This window comes from Syzygium oleosum, unplaced genomic scaffold (assembly GCF_021117445.2).
Source record: "Syzygium oleosum isolate NSW1041296 unplaced genomic scaffold, Sole_v2.1 Sole_v2.03, whole genome shotgun sequence".
Taxonomy (NCBI): domain Eukaryota; kingdom Viridiplantae; phylum Streptophyta; class Magnoliopsida; order Myrtales; family Myrtaceae; genus Syzygium; species Syzygium oleosum.
In genome coordinates, this window is record NW_026607487.1 from 17,530,581 (window position 1) to 17,545,477 (window position 14,897).

The 14,897-nt window shown below is 43.0% G+C and overlaps 4 protein-coding genes across 8 annotated transcripts; 2 read left to right on the forward strand and 2 right to left on the reverse strand.

Annotated features, from left to right (window-relative positions):
* Window positions 1-278: 278 nt before the first annotated feature.
* On the forward strand, window positions 279-1,687 carry LOC115671985 (snakin-2-like). The gene is made up of 4 exons (XM_030593714.2): window positions 279-420; window positions 524-562; window positions 700-739; window positions 1,356-1,687. The coding sequence occupies exons 1-4, from the start codon at window positions 367-369 to the stop codon at window positions 1,538-1,540; spliced, it is 318 nt and encodes a 105-aa protein (XP_030449574.1). The 5' UTR covers window positions 279-366; the 3' UTR covers window positions 1,541-1,687.
* A 491-nt stretch (window positions 1,688-2,178) lies between these two features.
* On the reverse strand, window positions 2,179-5,979 carry LOC115671984 (DEAD-box ATP-dependent RNA helicase 22). Its single transcript, XM_030593712.2, has 8 exons — window positions 5,442-5,979; window positions 5,078-5,353; window positions 4,770-4,880; window positions 4,209-4,657; window positions 3,438-3,759; window positions 2,889-3,041; window positions 2,751-2,802; window positions 2,179-2,521 (listed from the first exon to the last, which is right to left on the reverse strand). The coding sequence occupies exons 1-8, from the start codon at window positions 5,769-5,771 to the stop codon at window positions 2,475-2,477; spliced, it is 1,740 nt and encodes a 579-aa protein (XP_030449572.1). The 5' UTR covers window positions 5,772-5,979; the 3' UTR covers window positions 2,179-2,474.
* A 1,200-nt stretch (window positions 5,980-7,179) lies between these two features.
* Window positions 7,180-9,646, forward strand: LOC115671709 (protein PLASTID REDOX INSENSITIVE 2, chloroplastic). Of its 5 annotated transcripts, none has more exons than XM_056309071.1 (3): window positions 7,180-7,806; window positions 7,946-8,044; window positions 9,244-9,646. In XM_056309071.1, the coding sequence occupies exons 1-3, from the start codon at window positions 7,594-7,596 to the stop codon at window positions 9,292-9,294; spliced, it is 363 nt and encodes a 120-aa protein (XP_056165046.1). In that variant the 5' UTR covers window positions 7,180-7,593; the 3' UTR covers window positions 9,295-9,646. The 5 variants fall into 5 exon arrangements, 4 of the variants coding, with proteins under 4 accessions (XP_056165046.1, XP_056165045.1, XP_056165044.1 ...); XM_056309070.1 differs by having other exon boundaries at window positions 7,184-7,743; window positions 9,322-9,646; XM_056309069.1 differs by having other exon boundaries at window positions 7,185-7,806; window positions 9,278-9,646.
* LOC115671704 (uncharacterized) lies at window positions 9,491-11,010 on the reverse strand. The gene is made up of 3 exons (XM_030593326.2): window positions 10,633-11,010; window positions 10,277-10,455; window positions 9,491-9,902 (listed from the first exon to the last, which is right to left on the reverse strand). The coding sequence occupies exons 1-3, from the start codon at window positions 10,898-10,900 to the stop codon at window positions 9,780-9,782; spliced, it is 570 nt and encodes a 189-aa protein (XP_030449186.1). The 5' UTR covers window positions 10,901-11,010; the 3' UTR covers window positions 9,491-9,779.
* Between the last annotated feature and the right edge of the window lie 3,887 nt (window positions 11,011-14,897).

The window sequence follows — 14,897 nt, forward strand, 5'->3', positions numbered from 1 at the left end:
AAGAAATACGGTGCAAGTGAAATTATTTGGGATATATGTATCATCAATGCATAAAGAAAACAAAGGGAGAAATTTGTTTGCCCCACTAAGCTGACAAGCCCCAGTTTGCACGTTTTGTTATGTTATGTTATGTTTCGTTTCTTTATTTATTTATTGATTTTTTTATTTTGGAAGACAGAGATTCTGATCTTCCGGGTCATCCTGTAAATAAGAGCAAGTGGATTGGCCAATCCTGTAAACTCATGTGCACCAAGGCAACTACTTAAACCCTGGTCTTCACTGTCAAACCCCCACTTGAAAAATCCCAGCTTGGCTCTCTGACTGTTCACTTGGTGGAAGTGTTGAAGTGTGGAGATACCTGAAGTCATGGCACTGCGCTTGCTTCTTCTTGTCGCATTTCTGCTCGTCTGCACAATACAAGTAAAGAAGAACGCCATTCTCATCTTCGAAATTCATTTGGGTCTCTTTCCTTCTTTTGATTTGAGGTGACAACTTATATTTTCCTTGAACAAAAAACTTGCAGGTGTCATCGGATATCGACCTAGAGAACTCTCACGCCCAGGTCTTTTTCTTTCTTTTTTTAAACCAAACCTTCTTTTGATCTCGACTTTATTACACCTCGACCAGCACTTCCAATCTTTGAAATTGTAAGTGGTGTTGTGACTAAGGTTTTCAGTGGTTCTTTTTCTCTTTTTTCAGATTGTGAAGGGAGCTAACAGGAGGCTTTTGCAGACCATGGGTATGTGCTCATCTTCACTCGTCTGTAATCTAGAGCACTCAATTTACTCTTCATTCCACGTTTGAGGTTTTGTTTTTCCCCCGTTAACATGAATGAGCATCTACACTCATGCAAGCAACTTTTTTTTGTCTCTGGAAGGCTTACATACCAAGAGAAGTCACCACCTCACCAACCCCGTCTTGTCCCAAAAAGGAAAATCAAATCTTTCGGTCCAAAAAATTATCTTATTTTGCTCTTGGATTGACAAAGTCAGTTATCTTGTTAAAATACGCGATGCGTTTTACTTCCCGCGTGAACATGATCATTTCATGTTATGGGATCGTCTTGATCTTGCTAAATTAATCTAGATTATAGTAGTTACCTAGTCACTTACTTTGAGACTCGAATTCCACTAATATAAAGCATGTGTAGTCATTCTCGACTACTAGCGGACCATTAGAGCAAGAACATGAACCGCACCTACACAACATCGTCGCATCAGCACGTACAGAAAACCAGGATCGTTAGGGGAAAAAAACAGGATCCCATGATTAATAAACTTCCTCGATAATTAAATTTCAAGGAATAACATGCCCGGCCTTTTCGCTAATAAGCTTTCCACCACTCCAATGTGCAGACTGTGGAGGGCTGTGCAAGGAGAGATGTAGCCTGCACTCGAGGCCCAACGTGTGCACGAGGGCCTGCGGAACTTGCTGCTACAGGTGCAAATGCGTTCCTCCGGGGACTTCAGGAAACAGAGAGGTGTGCGGCAAGTGCTACACCGATATGACCACTCACAACAATCAGACCAAGTGCCCTTAACTGTTGCGTCCACGGATCCTCTCTATCCTGTTGTAATGTTGTGACAGTGGCATTAGTATATATGGTGTGTTCTATGCTAGTAAGCACTGCTCGAGACCAACTTTGTAATGTCATCTATTTCAGTAGAAATTGTGGATGTATGATCTACGCTACTCTTTGAAAGTGCATCCAAGTCGGTTTTTCTAACGTGACAGACATGGAACTTATGACTGCAACGCGTGCGAACTGCGCAATTTGCCCCGAGTCCAATCTTGGACTGTGTTTTAGCTGAATATCCTTCGCTAATGAAATGGCTCATACAGAGTTGACCGATATGTCCAAGGTGCCACCAGGACTTCTGTGGACAGAAAGGTTGAAGAGCAAACCAGAATTGCTGGTTAACGAATCAAACAAGACGTTTCTCTTGTTTTTCCGACTTCTGGCATCTAATTTTGTAAAATCAACACTAACACAGGCCCACGAGAAATATAACCTACTGTACTGTCAGATAGTATGATGAAATAGCTTAGAGCACCCTCCCCGCAGTCCAAACCACATCGTAAGGAACTCAAAAGGAATCAATCTTGAAGCTCCTGCAACTCTTAGCAGATCCTTTTTTCTCTTTCTCAGTCTTCTTATTCTTCAGGTCATTAAGCAGATTTCACAAAAGGAAGGTCCAAGCCATCTCATTTCACCAATATGGTCAGAGTTGTGGCAGAGTGGAGCAATTGAGAACCGCAAATATATTACAATACAGAAAGATGACAACAGACTTGAAACAGAGATAAAACTGCGATTCATAATCGATTCAACAAAGAGAAATTTTAATAATTCAGTGGGCTTGCATGCTTTTGATTATATAATCACTTAAAAGCTATGTTACAAGAGGTGATGACCTTGAAGCAACAAAAGCAATGTACACACTTGCACCTGCTGTAATCTCCCACCAAATTTCTTACGCATGTGACATTTCAACCCCAGATGCTCCCGACTTTAATAGACCTGCCAACCAAAAGTATATGTCAAATCTGAACCGAAAAATCCACTGGGAGTAAAAAATCATACAAAACATCAGTTATTGGATTTCAAAGGCCTAAATTACAAGTTCTAATTGTAACAGCCCAAAGGTGGACACCATTGCATGGAACCACGTGATTACACCACATACTGTCCAGTGGTTTTATGATGATGGGATTAAAAATACAGATGCATAGAGATTCAAAATGTTTACCTCGCTTCTTGAGCTTATTTCTAAAGCTTCTTTTCCTGCTGAAAGCCATTTCCTGTGTCCAAGACAAATTTTAGTCGTGATGCGAAGAGCAGGTACCCAAGTGATCCATATAGAGAGTTGAAATGAACAAAAATTTACCAGTGGCTGACCCAGCTTCCCCGCTTGACGAACTGCATCAACAAGATCCCGATTTGATTGAGTATAGAGACTTGTGATCACTCCAAAATGACCAGCTCGAGCAGTACGGCCGACCCTATGCAAAAAATCCACCGCAGAAGTAGCAAAATCTGCCTGCAGAAAAGGGAAAAAATTCCACATCAGCACTAGCAGGGACTTAACAAATTTGTCTAAAATTCCCAAGCTAGGACTGCATCAGCGTGCATTATAAATTAGAAACAAAGTTAGTTCATCTGAAATTAGAACGATTATAGGTAAAACAGTCGTCTCAGAATCTCCAAATTGATTGCTTATGAAGATGTTAGTATAAAAGTTCGACCAGAGAAGGCATCAGTGAAAGAACACTGTACTAGACTATTAGCAAACTATCAGCAGGTGGTGCCATGGTGTAAAAAACATACTCATCGGATTTATAATAGATGATATCTTATTTCCCCTTTTCTAAGCCTGGCCAATCATGAAGAATTGATCAAAGGACAAAGAGGAAAAAAGGTGGTTTCACAAATGCACCTGAATAACGTGTGATACATTTGGAACATCAAGGCCTCGTGCTGCAGCATCGGTGCACACAAGAATTCCACCTCTCTCCCGGAAACAAACTATGGTCTCTGCACGCTGCTCAAGAGAACTATCCTTGTGGTACCGGTAACAATCTATCCCAGCTCTTTCCAGTATATTTGCCACTGCTTCAACAGACTCAACAGTGTTTGCAAATACCATGGTTCGGCTTACACCAGAGCAATCAGTTGAAGTTTTCGAACCTTTCTTTACAGCTTCTATTAGTGCATCAACCTGTGTATCAACATCAACCTCGATCCACCGGTGCTCCAATCTGGAAAAAAGAAGAAGAGAATCCTAGTATCAATATACACTCGAAAGACAAGGCATGCAATTGACCAAAACATTGCAAACATAGGTACCATCTCAGAAATTACACACACACACACAAACCTTATAAGAGGGAATGACATAAGTACAGTGTAATGTCAACAGAATAGTGATTGGAAAAGAATCCTGCTTAAGACAAACAAAATCTTGGCAATAGATTATATGCCTTAAGTTAACTCAAAAACATTATCTTGAAAATGTTCTTGTTATGAATCATTCACCACGTCTTAAACAGCCCCTGAATACACGCATAATAATTTAAAGCTTGAATTTGTCAAGGATAACATGCTGTTGTCAAGCAAATGGAGGAGTAAAAAGGGCAACGGCAAGAAGAGAGGGCCATCCAAGAAGCATAAATTGACAAAAATAACTTGTTCTCCAAATATAAGGCACCTGGGGTTGTGATAGTGGAGGTAGTTTCCACTAATCCAACTAGCATCTGGAAACATCTTCTTCAACACTGCTCCTGCAGTTTTCTTGCCATTTGTCGGAAGTGTAGCTGCAACAAAGATGTACTGCTTACTCCTTTCGTAGTGTTTCCTCACTCTCCTCCAGTCTCTTCTCTTCAGATGTCCCTCTTTATTTTCGTCTCCTAATTCTGCAGGAACGACATCCTCAAAATCTTCCTCTTCATCTGAAGTGATGTGAGCATCTGATTCTATTTCTTCATCGTCTTCCAAAACTGAGGGAAGTGCAGAATCAAGACTCGTTGCTATGGGTTGATGGAGGACAGAACTTTTGTTCCGAGACAGTAATTTCTCATCAAACCGCAGCATATTAAAGAGACGAATGACTTGGTTCTGGAAACTTCCACAGAGAAGCATGTCAGCTTCATCAAACACCTGCCAATGTAAACACATATAGATTAACTAAAAATATCCAAACTTCTCTATACTTCTTGCTAATATATTTCTGGAAGTAAATAAAGAAAAAGAGTGGATGATGAAAACATACCACGTACTTAACTCCTCGCAAAAAATCTGTACAATGGGTTTTATGGTCAATATTGTTCAACAGCGCAGCCGGTGTCGACACAATAATATCTTGCTTGTTAACTGGCCATCCCTGCATTAAATTTTTCGGTTTAATAATGAGAACCACATTGAAACAATGTTCCGACATCAACAAGAAATGCCATGCATGTGCAGTGTAAGCGAGTCAAGAACCTTCGACTGACAGTAAACTCCACAAGCTTGCTACACAGATATCGGATGCACGGGCAGAGTAAGCGTGCAGAAGCAGGTCAAACAGATCATCCTTACATTTCGCCCGCATACAGCAGCAACCCTGAGAAGCGGCTCGCCATCTTCCCCGAAAAGATCACTAGCCATACGCACCACTTGTTCGCATAGCATCACGTTCGGGCAAAGGACGAGAAGAGTCTTAGAATGTAGAATCGACTCCTCGCCCGCACCGACATCATGTGCATCGCACAGTCTATCTATCAAAGGGACCAGATAGCTATGCGTTTTGCCGCTACCAGTCTCTGCAGCTATGATCACGTCCTTCCCTGAAAGTATGGACGGTACGCTTGACGCCTAAATCGAGAACAAGAACAATCAGCATAGGTTCGACACATTGACAAATTCTACGAAGGCCAGAATTGAACAATCGAAGGAGGAGGACCTGAACAAGAGATGGCCTGCCGATGCCGGCGTCCGAGAGAGCTCGCGAGAGCCTGTCGGACACGCCGAGGGACTTCCACGAGACGCCTTCTCCGGCGTAAAACGTCTCCCCGCCATCCCCGGCGGAGGCGGCCGCCGCGGAGCTCCTGGCCCGGCTGTGGCGAGGTCCGATAAGCCAAAGCGACGGCGATCGGCGAGGAGAGGAGGGAGGAGAGAACGAACGGAAGAGGGAGGAGGAACGAGAGAGGTTGAACTGGGCGGCGAGAAGGTGGTGAGGCGGCGGCGGGAGCTTGTGGAGATGGAGGATCAAGGTAGATCGATGGAGAAGCATCTGAGATTGAAGATGGAAAACGCTTCGGGATCTTTGGGCAAATCTCTCTCAATTTCATGCGATTGAATTTGGGAGCGGAGGATTGGAATTTCTAGGGTTTAAGCTTAAACCCCGCGCCTTCTGCGTTGGAACAGCTACAAAGCTCCGCCGTCGATCGACCCCATTTTGGGGCTTCGGAGCTCCGGCCGTTGATCCGGCGGTTGGGCTGCGATTGGGTTTTATTGCGGGTCGGGTGGATCCTCTCTTCCGGGGGCGGACGCGGGTTCGCGGCTCCAGCGGATCCAGTTGAGATCAAGCCTAAAAAGCCTTATTCCGTATCAAAAAACAGAAATTAAGAAAGTATACATGTTAAATGTAAACATTGTGAGGTTGAATGGAAGCACGAAAAAATAATAATAATAATAATTAGGCCCGGTGCATATGAGCCCGACATACATGCATTCTTTAATTGAAATGAGTTCCACGTGAGACCCACATGATTTAACGATGAATGTGAGTTTGAACTCACGTAATTTTTCTTTTTGATAAAAGAGCTCACATAATTTGAGTGCACCCAATTCATGCTTAAAGTAAATAATTTATCATGATTGACCATTTTTAACTTGACGGAGCTTAGGTAGACTTGCCATCTTTAAGATTATAAGAAATAGATATTCATTTCATAACAAGGAATTGTTTTAACTGAAAAAAGCCTGTAAGGCACGAGCCTATAATAGATACACGATATACTTCCTTCTAATGAAACAGTTAGACGACGCTTTAGAAACTTATCAAAATCTCTATGGATAGGAAGTACTTTATAAGTTGATCGATGTTGCTATTCGGACCAATGATCGATTTAACTAGATATGCTCTTTTTAGAAGTTAAAAGTATAGACCGGTGTTGATCGTCTATTCGGTGAATTTCTTTAGAAGGCTCGCGCTCTGTTCATTTGGACTTATAGCTACTTCACACTCTCGAATATTAAGGTATGAGATTGACGAGCTATCGGCATGAACCGACTTGCTTTTTAACCGTTCGCAAGACACTCTAGATATCACACAAGATAAGAGGGCTCAAAGGTGCAAGTACGCTAGAGATTGCTCATCGATACGACTCGAAAGACGGATAGAACACGCGGTCATTGAGCCAAACTGAGAATCGAAGTGTCTTTAAGTTCTTTAACATTTAAATTACACACGCTGTACATAAATCAATTGTCTAGAGGATCATTGGATTCAAATAGATCGGTCTCGAGATTGAAAAATGCTTGCCACTTCTTCTCCAAACACCAGCAAGCGGAATAGCACCGACTTAAGATGAGCCGTGACACGTGTCCTCATGGGGGGCGAAGTCTTTCCGCCGCCAGGACGACAAATTTTCAGCCCTATCCATGTCCTTCTGTCTCGCTATATATGCCCTTCTGCAGTATCAGTCTCTCTCGCTCGACGACAGACTCCGACCTGAACGAGAAGAAATGTCGGCGATCCAGAAGATCTCTCGCCTCGTGCACGACCTGGACGAGCTCGCGGCGAGCTACACAAAGACCTCCGACGAGATCGACACGCTGCAGGAGGCCAAGCGGCACATCAAGAACGAGCTCAAGTCCGCGCGACATGAAGGCCTCCGACCGGAACCTCCTGAAGGCCGAAAAGAGGACCGCCATCCAGAAAGCTCGAGCGCCAGTGGGCTTGTGCAGGACAAGCAGATGCGGCCCATTTCAACTTGAACCGGCTCAAAAGGCCCAGTCGCGAGGCTCGCGCTCGCGCGCTTATCTTCATCGGCGCGTCCGCCGCCGATGCTTTGGCTCGGTCGAGCGAGCCGCCGCGAGAGCTACCGGCGATGGCTCTTCAAGCTCCTCTTCTCTTCTTATCATCTCCTCCTCCGCTCCCTCCGTCCACATGCGACCCCGAGATGAGCTCACATGGCGTTCCTTCGCGTTTTCAAGTCAAGCCCATCTTGTCAAGAAGACCCAGAAACTCTCCGAGCTGGGTGAGGGCCACATCTTCTCAGAAGCACGTGTACCCTGATCCCATCCCGGAATTCGCAGCATCTGTGTGTTTCCTATTCCTTCATAAACCTCTCCTGCTCGTGGTCGCGTCATGTGCCTGAATTTCGCGATTCTTGTCTTTTCTTTTTCGTTTTTTGACCTGATGAGTCGTGTGTGGTCTGTGAATGTGTTGCGTTCCACAAGGAGACGCGCAAGTTCGAGGGTGAGCTCAGGGAGAAGCTGTCCGGGGACGTTGACACAATTGGGGAGGATCTTGATTCGGTCATACGAGTGCGCACCCAGGTTCAACACTGTTTCTAGTTCTTGTTCTTATGTCTTTGGTTGATATGTTCGCAGTTTTGGGAAGAGTATAATCGTCGCAATTCTCACTTTTGCTGCGATTGGTTTCGTATTCTCACCGGTACATGAAGCGCACGAGCATTCTCTTTGCTTTTCTTTGGAAAACTTGCGCCTAGAACGACTGTACAATTGTAAGCCGGCTCTGGTGTGGATGGTTGATGAGCATATATTACACTTTCAAGAAGTGGGTGAAAAGTTATCATGGATGGGCATTCTTTTACCCTGTCTGGGGAAAACGTTGGATACTACAGACCCATTTCATGGTTAATGTGGCCGACGAAAGATTCATGCCATTATTAGCGTAGCACATTATTTTGTGGGGTCGGTCGGGGGTTGAGCGCTCTTGAAAAATGGTTGGCTCGATTTGTTACTATTTGCACGGGTCTCGGGCAATATTTACCCCTCCAGCTCACTCTAGGACGATGGGACTGAACGCCTAGAGCGTGACAAATGAGTAACAGGGTCCGAGTCGATCATTGTGGTCTTATATCTCCATGTGGAACTTGGGTGATTCATGTGTACATAGTAATCTGCATATATATATATATATGGATGTGCGTGTTACGAGAAACATGAGGTCCCACGATTAGGGGATATTGGTTAAGTTGGAGAAACGCTCTCAGGTATTTTTACTCCTGCTGCCTCTTGGTTTTTCTGTTTTTTCAGCGAGGCTAATTTGATTTGTGTTTTCTCGGTGTGTAACGGCCCGTTAATTCTTTTCATTTGGGTTATCCTGCTGAGAATTCTTATGGAATGCATTGCACAATCACGCAGCGGATGCGTTTAAGGAGTGAAAATCGATACTTTACTCTGGAACGAGTTTGCATTTCTAGCAGGGCTCTTCGGAGCTTTGCCGATTGAACTAGTTGAGGTCATCTTGTTCGTTACAAGGCAACTTGATTGGAAAAACATTGACAATACTCTACCTCTTCAAATCCATGCGACATGTCGGTTGTCATGTGAAGGTCCTCGTGTTCAAATTGGAAAGTGTTAAATAATTGAGGCCTGAAAGAGGAAATACGACCTGACATCAAGTTAACCACTATTCCTCAGACATAGCCATCAAATTGTCCTTGCTTTTTGTACATGCTTGGGCCAGCGCTCGCAAACTTTTTCATATCTTCATCCGTTGTTTTTTGCAGAAGATTCAAATCTTCATAAGAACTTTAACTTCAGATTCACAGGATTGTTAACTTAGACTGCTGTGTCTTCAAGCTCAGCTATCCAGCGAATTTCTCCATGAGGAATATGGAGGACCTGGGACATTGCTGGTGGATCCTTTTACAGATATGCTCGTCGCCCTTAAGGAGAACAATTTGACTGGAGCTACTCTCGCTGTGCGAGCATCGATGCTGTGGGCTCAAAACTTTGTTGATCAGGACTGGGAAATTTGGAACACGAGACGATCGAGCTGAATTGTATTATTGTGCTGTCTCAAATGTTGTACACTTAATGCATTATGACCGTGATAATGATTAAACAATAGAGTATTCGTGAATTTTCATGAAAACATATTCGATTGCTGCTGCTTATGACTTGACTGTACAGAGGGCTGGTAACACCTAACAAGGCAAAGGTTCTGCAGCAATTAATCATTCTCTGCATACCCATTAAGACAAATTCTGGCACATGACATTTATCTCCACAAGAACTTGGCACATGTATACTTCAGCAGTGGTCAGCTCCCTGCCTCGGAAATGCTCTGTAGAGTTGGGCGCCATAGTTTTGACTTCGCCAAGGCAGAGTTTGTCGGCCTGTTGTTCTGGTTTTTTAGGTTCTGATGTTTCCGCAACCGACCATCCTGCAAGTCAAAAGTAAGAGTTAATTCAGATTGCAGTGTCCACAATGAATCGAATTTGTCACGTGTCCTTGAGGTTTTCATTTTCTAATCTCATTCTACCGAAAGCACTTGCAAAGAAAGATCATGAATTACACATGACTTGCTGATCGTGAGGAGTATTGAGACTCGTGCAAATCTGTTTGATATATTTCCTCCCTAGCTGCTTGTAAGGATTCAAGTTATATGATTCTCTTGTCTGGAGAGAAAGCGGTAGCGATGGACCACAAAGTGATGCAATACAGACTGTTAAAAACATTGGGAAGATGCTGACAGATCTTGGAAAGTTGAGGACTCGATAATGTAATGAAAAGCCTTAGTTGCTTAGTGACAGATACCTGGTTGGTCTTTTGTGTGTCAGAGCTCTCTCCTCCTCCTCCTCCTCCTCCTGTCTGACAACTTGCGTCCCTAAGTGCTGATACCCCCACCTCGGATTCTGATTCCTCAAATGTCTCTGGCTGCTGTTGCTGCTTCTTCATCTTTGCATACTTCTTGGCTCTCAGGACTTTCATCACCTCTAAAAAACCAGAGTTCATGAAAATTTAGCAGCTGCTCTTGCATTGAGCTTCTCATGAAGTTATTGTGAGCAGATGAGAAGAACAAAACGAACACCTCGCTCTGATGTTCTGGGATGGCAAGTATGTCTCTTCGTAAAAGCTGTTAAGTAAAAAGAGCAAGAGGATGTCGATGATACCTTGAGAAGTAATAAGGCGATAGGCATGACCAAGAGCGAGAGTTTCGCTTGGCCGGAGAAGCTTCACGCGGGTGAACCGCACGGCCTTCGGGTCGCCGTTATCTTCCTCGAACGTCGGCGACGGGAGCGGGATTATCAGGGAGACGTAGTGGCCGGGGTTGTTCCTCATGACCTCGCTCGCCATCACGGGCCAATACAGCCTCTCTATCCTCCCATCAGGGTGCTGTATCACTAGAGCCGCGGCATCTATAGCCTGGCAATTCCCCATTTTCTCTGTCGCTCTCAAGAAGAAGAAGAAGAAGAGAGTGAAGATAGACAAGAAGGAAGAAGAGAGGAAGGAGGGTTAAGAAAGGAACAAGAGTCTCTTATCTCTATGCACTCGCACAACCCACCAATTATCATACCACCATCCCTTATTTCCAAAAACGCTGAAAAAATTTATAAAAAAATTGGAAAAATTGAGGTTTTTTTCTTTGTTTTTTTTTAACATAAGGAAGGCCGTCCCTCGATTCCCAACTAACAATATTGGCATGCACAGGCCGAGTTCTAATCAAGTTGACATCAAAGCGGCACGGCATATAAAACTTTATATCATATCATATTATATTACAATGGGTGTCAAGATTAATAGGAGAGCTTATCATAATAAGATAATATGAGTGTACACAATTGATTAATCTTTTTTTGGAAAAAATAATTGTATTAGAAAACGGTCAGCGGCACCGGTCTTGGAAGCTGGTGAGGTTGCCATATGGCGTGACGTCAATTGTCAGGATATGCAAAACTTGGAGGGGTGTGCCTGGAACTGTCGACAGGGTCAAGATTTGCATTTTAGGGCATGATTAGATCTTGTTTCTGGGTTTCAAATTTGATTAAAAAGTGAAACAAATTAAGTATTATGAGTAATGACACGAAAAACCATGCGTGGGGAACGAGAATCAGATTCCTTTGGAAGGACAACAACAACAACCTAACATCCTATCTATCTAGGTCGATTTTCCTTTTAAAAAGAGGAAAAAGAGAGACTTCATTTGGTTTTTGTTTAGTGGGTTTACGGTAATTATAAGCATAATTCAGTCTTATAGGTTAGAATCAAAAGGGTCTTTCCAAAAAGTATATATGTGCTGATTATTAGTTACTCTCAATATAATTGTTTGTTCTTTAGCACGTACAGAGATTGATCGTCGAATGTCGTCTATGGATTTTGCATAATTTGTGAAGAATTATGATCTAAGTTGAAGTTTCAATGTTCCTAGCCATGTCTCGATCGACATAGCAATAGTGACCACAACTCGGTATTAGATGCAATGATGTAAACAAAAATAAATAAGCTAGAGGCCAACTAGAATTAATCTGATGGAATGCAACATGCTCCGTAAATTATGCACAAATAATTTGCGGGATGGTCTCATTATGATCGGCTGATGTTTATTACAATCCAGTAATCCACGAGACCCTTTCCTTTTATCTTTTTCAGTACCGTGTCTTTTGATTAATCAAATCAAGTGATTGAAACGATGAGCAATCCATCTCTCCGAATGAGCTGAACCTAGCTAGTTTATCGAACTCTCGACTTTTTGTCTGAGCCATCTTTTGATTGATGAGACTTTTTGAAGCCAAAAGAATGCCCCGCTAATATCGCCAAAATTGCTTTCATTAGTTCCTTTGTCTAGCTTAACGGTTGGGCGGTGTCCAGGTCAACTTTCGCATATCTCGTGAATTTAATGATAAAAACAAAGTAAAACATCACCAAAAATCCTAAACTATGCCACTTATGATAAATTTACCCTTAATTTTTTTTTTGACACGAAAAACTCAAAACTATGCCACTTGTGATACATTTACCCCACAATACTTTGGCCCAAGAGCATTTTTGTCTTTTTCCTTTTTCTATTTTTTCTTCCTTTTTTTTTCTTTCTTCTCTCTTCCCTCCGGCGGCCATGACGAAGGGAAGCTGGCAAGGGCGGCCCTCATCGGCGCTGGTTGGGCGAGGGCTGCCCTCGCTGGCGTCGGGCGAGAGTCACCCTCGCCCGACTCAGGCGATCCTCGCCGGCGTCGGATGAGAGCTGCCCTCGCCTACCCAAGTGAGGCCGACTCTTGCCCGAAGCCGGCGAGGGTCGCCCTCGCCCAACCCCAACACTGGCGAGGATCGCCCGCGCCGGCTTCCCTCCGCCATGGCCGGCGGAGGGGAGAGAGAAGAAAGGAAAAAAAAAAATAGAAAAAAGGAAAAAGACGAAAATGCCCTTGGGCTAAAGTATTGTGGGGTAAATGTGTCACAAGTGGCATAGTATGGGATTTTTCGTGTCACAAAAAAAAATTCACGGTAAATTTATCACAAGTGGCATAGTTCGAAATTTTTTGTGGTATTTTCCCTAAAAACAAAGCAACGTCTACATGTCATTGTCCATGCAAAGAATAACCTTAGGGCTATCATCGATGAAAGTTCTTAAAACCCTTATGTCGCGAAAAAAATCTTTGAATGTTAAAAAAAAAAAATTCTCTATCCGGCCGGGTTGATTACGAGAGAATGCATAACTTAATTGAATAACTAATTAATTAAGAGGAAGTAAATCTTGGGGAGGATCTTTGACTCCTGTAAATCAGGCTGATCATCCTAAATTAATTAGCTGAATCCAAGTGTTTGAGATTGCGCCAATGATTCACATGGACCATCGTATATATCTGATAAGCCTTACTCAAATGTAAGGCCATGTGATGTGCCGGTATATGTGGCTCCAGCATTAAATGAACGAATGGACCGGTTTCAATTCTTTAAACTTATACCATGACTAGTGTAGGGGACTACTGCCTACATGGAAAAGCACAAAAAAAAAATCCTAAATTTATTATATTTGTATCGATTCAATCCTAAAATTTTTAATTGTGCTAATTGAATCCCAAAATTTTTGAAGATTTGCCAAATAATCCATCCGACAAATTTTAACTGGTAATCACCGACATGGACATGGACAATTTTTTAAGTTTTTAAAAAAATTTCGTAATTTATTATTACTTTTTCTTTTTTTTATTTCTTTTTTTTTTCCCAACTATGGGCCGGCAAGGTCGCCAGTCAACACTCGTCGGCCACAGGAGAAGGCCTCCACCCCTCGCCGGTCGAGGGCCATGAGCCCTTCGCTTGTGGCTAACGAGGGTGTGGCGACCCTCGCAGGATCTTGGCAAGGGCGGCGATGCCCTCACCCAGACAAAGCGAGGGCATCGGAGCCCTTACTGAATGCCGACCAACAAGTGAGGGCCCAACGCCCGCGCTTGTGGTCAATGAGGGTCGTTGGCCCTCGCTTGTGGCCAGCGACCTCACCAACCCAGAGTTCTAAAAGAAATAAAGGAAGAAAAGAGAAGAAAAGAATATTAAAAAAATTTGAAAAATATTAAAAATTTGTAAAATTTGTCTGGTCAGCGTTGGTTGTGTTATGTAAAACGGCTGATGTCCATGTTAGAGATTTTCGGTCAAAATTAGCCGGATGAACTATTTTGGCAAATCGTCGTAAATTTTATGACTCAATTGGTACAATTAAAAGATTTGTACTTTTCCCACTGCCACTAGTATTTAATTGATTTGAGAATGTTTAGGGCCATCATTGAAGGACTTAATCTCTTATACATCTGGTGTATACACCCTCCTCCTCTCATATGATCGTCGATCATATGTGATTAAAATTATATTACATGGGAGAGGAAGGAAGTATATACGAGGAGTTTCTAATAATCTCGCAATGTCTAGAGAGTTAGATAGTCAAGTTCTAAGTACTCTTAGTAGGACATTTTGCCAAAACAAAAGGGTCCATACCAACTACAAACAATTCTGCATATAAATTATCAATTCGAGTTTTGAACCACGTCTTATCTAGTCCATGATATAGGTAGGGTATGTCATGGGTCTGGGGTTTCACTTGATTTTGACCCTCGTTTCACCCGGCACTGAGCAATGGCCCTGACGTCGATCGGTATGTATGACTACTTTAATTCAGAGAACTAAATGAAAAGCTTTTAAATACCTAGCAACAGGACCAAGCCAGTGGGGGAGGGGGACACATTGTTTTCCATCTAAATGAGCAGAATTGACTTGCCAGTTGCTTTCTCTACATTCCCTTACACACACCCAACAATTAAACTGCAACTGATTTGAAGGGTCTTTAAGAATGTCTGAAGCTGAAGCGATGAAGAATAACTACAATGCAGGCCTCAGGATACTATAAATCTAAGAAGGACAGAGAAACGGTGGTTGCATCTGTCCATGGACATTGTAT

Bases quoted from the DNA above. Each gene is read 5' to 3' on its own strand.
- LOC115671985 (XM_030593714.2), top strand. From the start codon at position 367: ATGGCACTGCGCTTGCTTCTTCTTGTCGCATTTCTGCTCGTCTGCACA. The intron at 563-699 runs GTCTTTTTCTTT...CTCTTTTTTCAG, and splicing joins TAGAGAACTCTCACGCCCAG to ATTGTGAAGGGAGCTAACAG. The intron at 740-1,355 runs GTATGTGCTCAT...TCCAATGTGCAG, and splicing joins GAGGCTTTTGCAGACCATGG to ACTGTGGAGGGCTGTGCAAG.
- LOC115671984 (XM_030593712.2), bottom strand. From the start codon at position 5,771: ATGCTTCTCCATCGATCTACCTTGATCCTCCATCTCCACAAGCTCCCG. The intron at 4,658-4,769 runs GTATGTTTTCAT...TTACATTGGCAG, and splicing joins TGCGAGGAGTTAAGTACGTG to GTGTTTGATGAAGCTGACAT. The intron at 2,522-2,750 runs GTAAACATTTTG...TTTGGTTGGCAG, and splicing joins AAATAAGCTCAAGAAGCGAG to GTCTATTAAAGTCGGGAGCA.
- LOC115671709 (XM_030593331.2), top strand. From the start codon at position 7,594: ATGGCTCTTCAAGCTCCTCTTCTCTTCTTATCATCTCCTCCTCCGCTC. The intron at 7,807-7,945 runs GTGTGTTTCCTA...GCGTTCCACAAG, and splicing joins TCCCGGAATTCGCAGCATCT to GAGACGCGCAAGTTCGAGGG. The intron at 8,045-9,321 runs GTTCAACACTGT...CTTCAAGCTCAG, and splicing joins TCATACGAGTGCGCACCCAG to CTATCCAGCGAATTTCTCCA.
- LOC115671704 (XM_030593326.2), bottom strand. From the start codon at position 10,900: ATGGGGAATTGCCAGGCTATAGATGCCGCGGCTCTAGTGATACAGCAC. The intron at 10,456-10,632 runs GTATCATCGACA...CTGGTTTTTTAG, and splicing joins TCGCCTTATTACTTCTCAAG to AGGTGATGAAAGTCCTGAGA. The intron at 9,903-10,276 runs GTATCTGTCACT...TTTGACTTGCAG, and splicing joins ACACACAAAAGACCAACCAG to GATGGTCGGTTGCGGAAACA.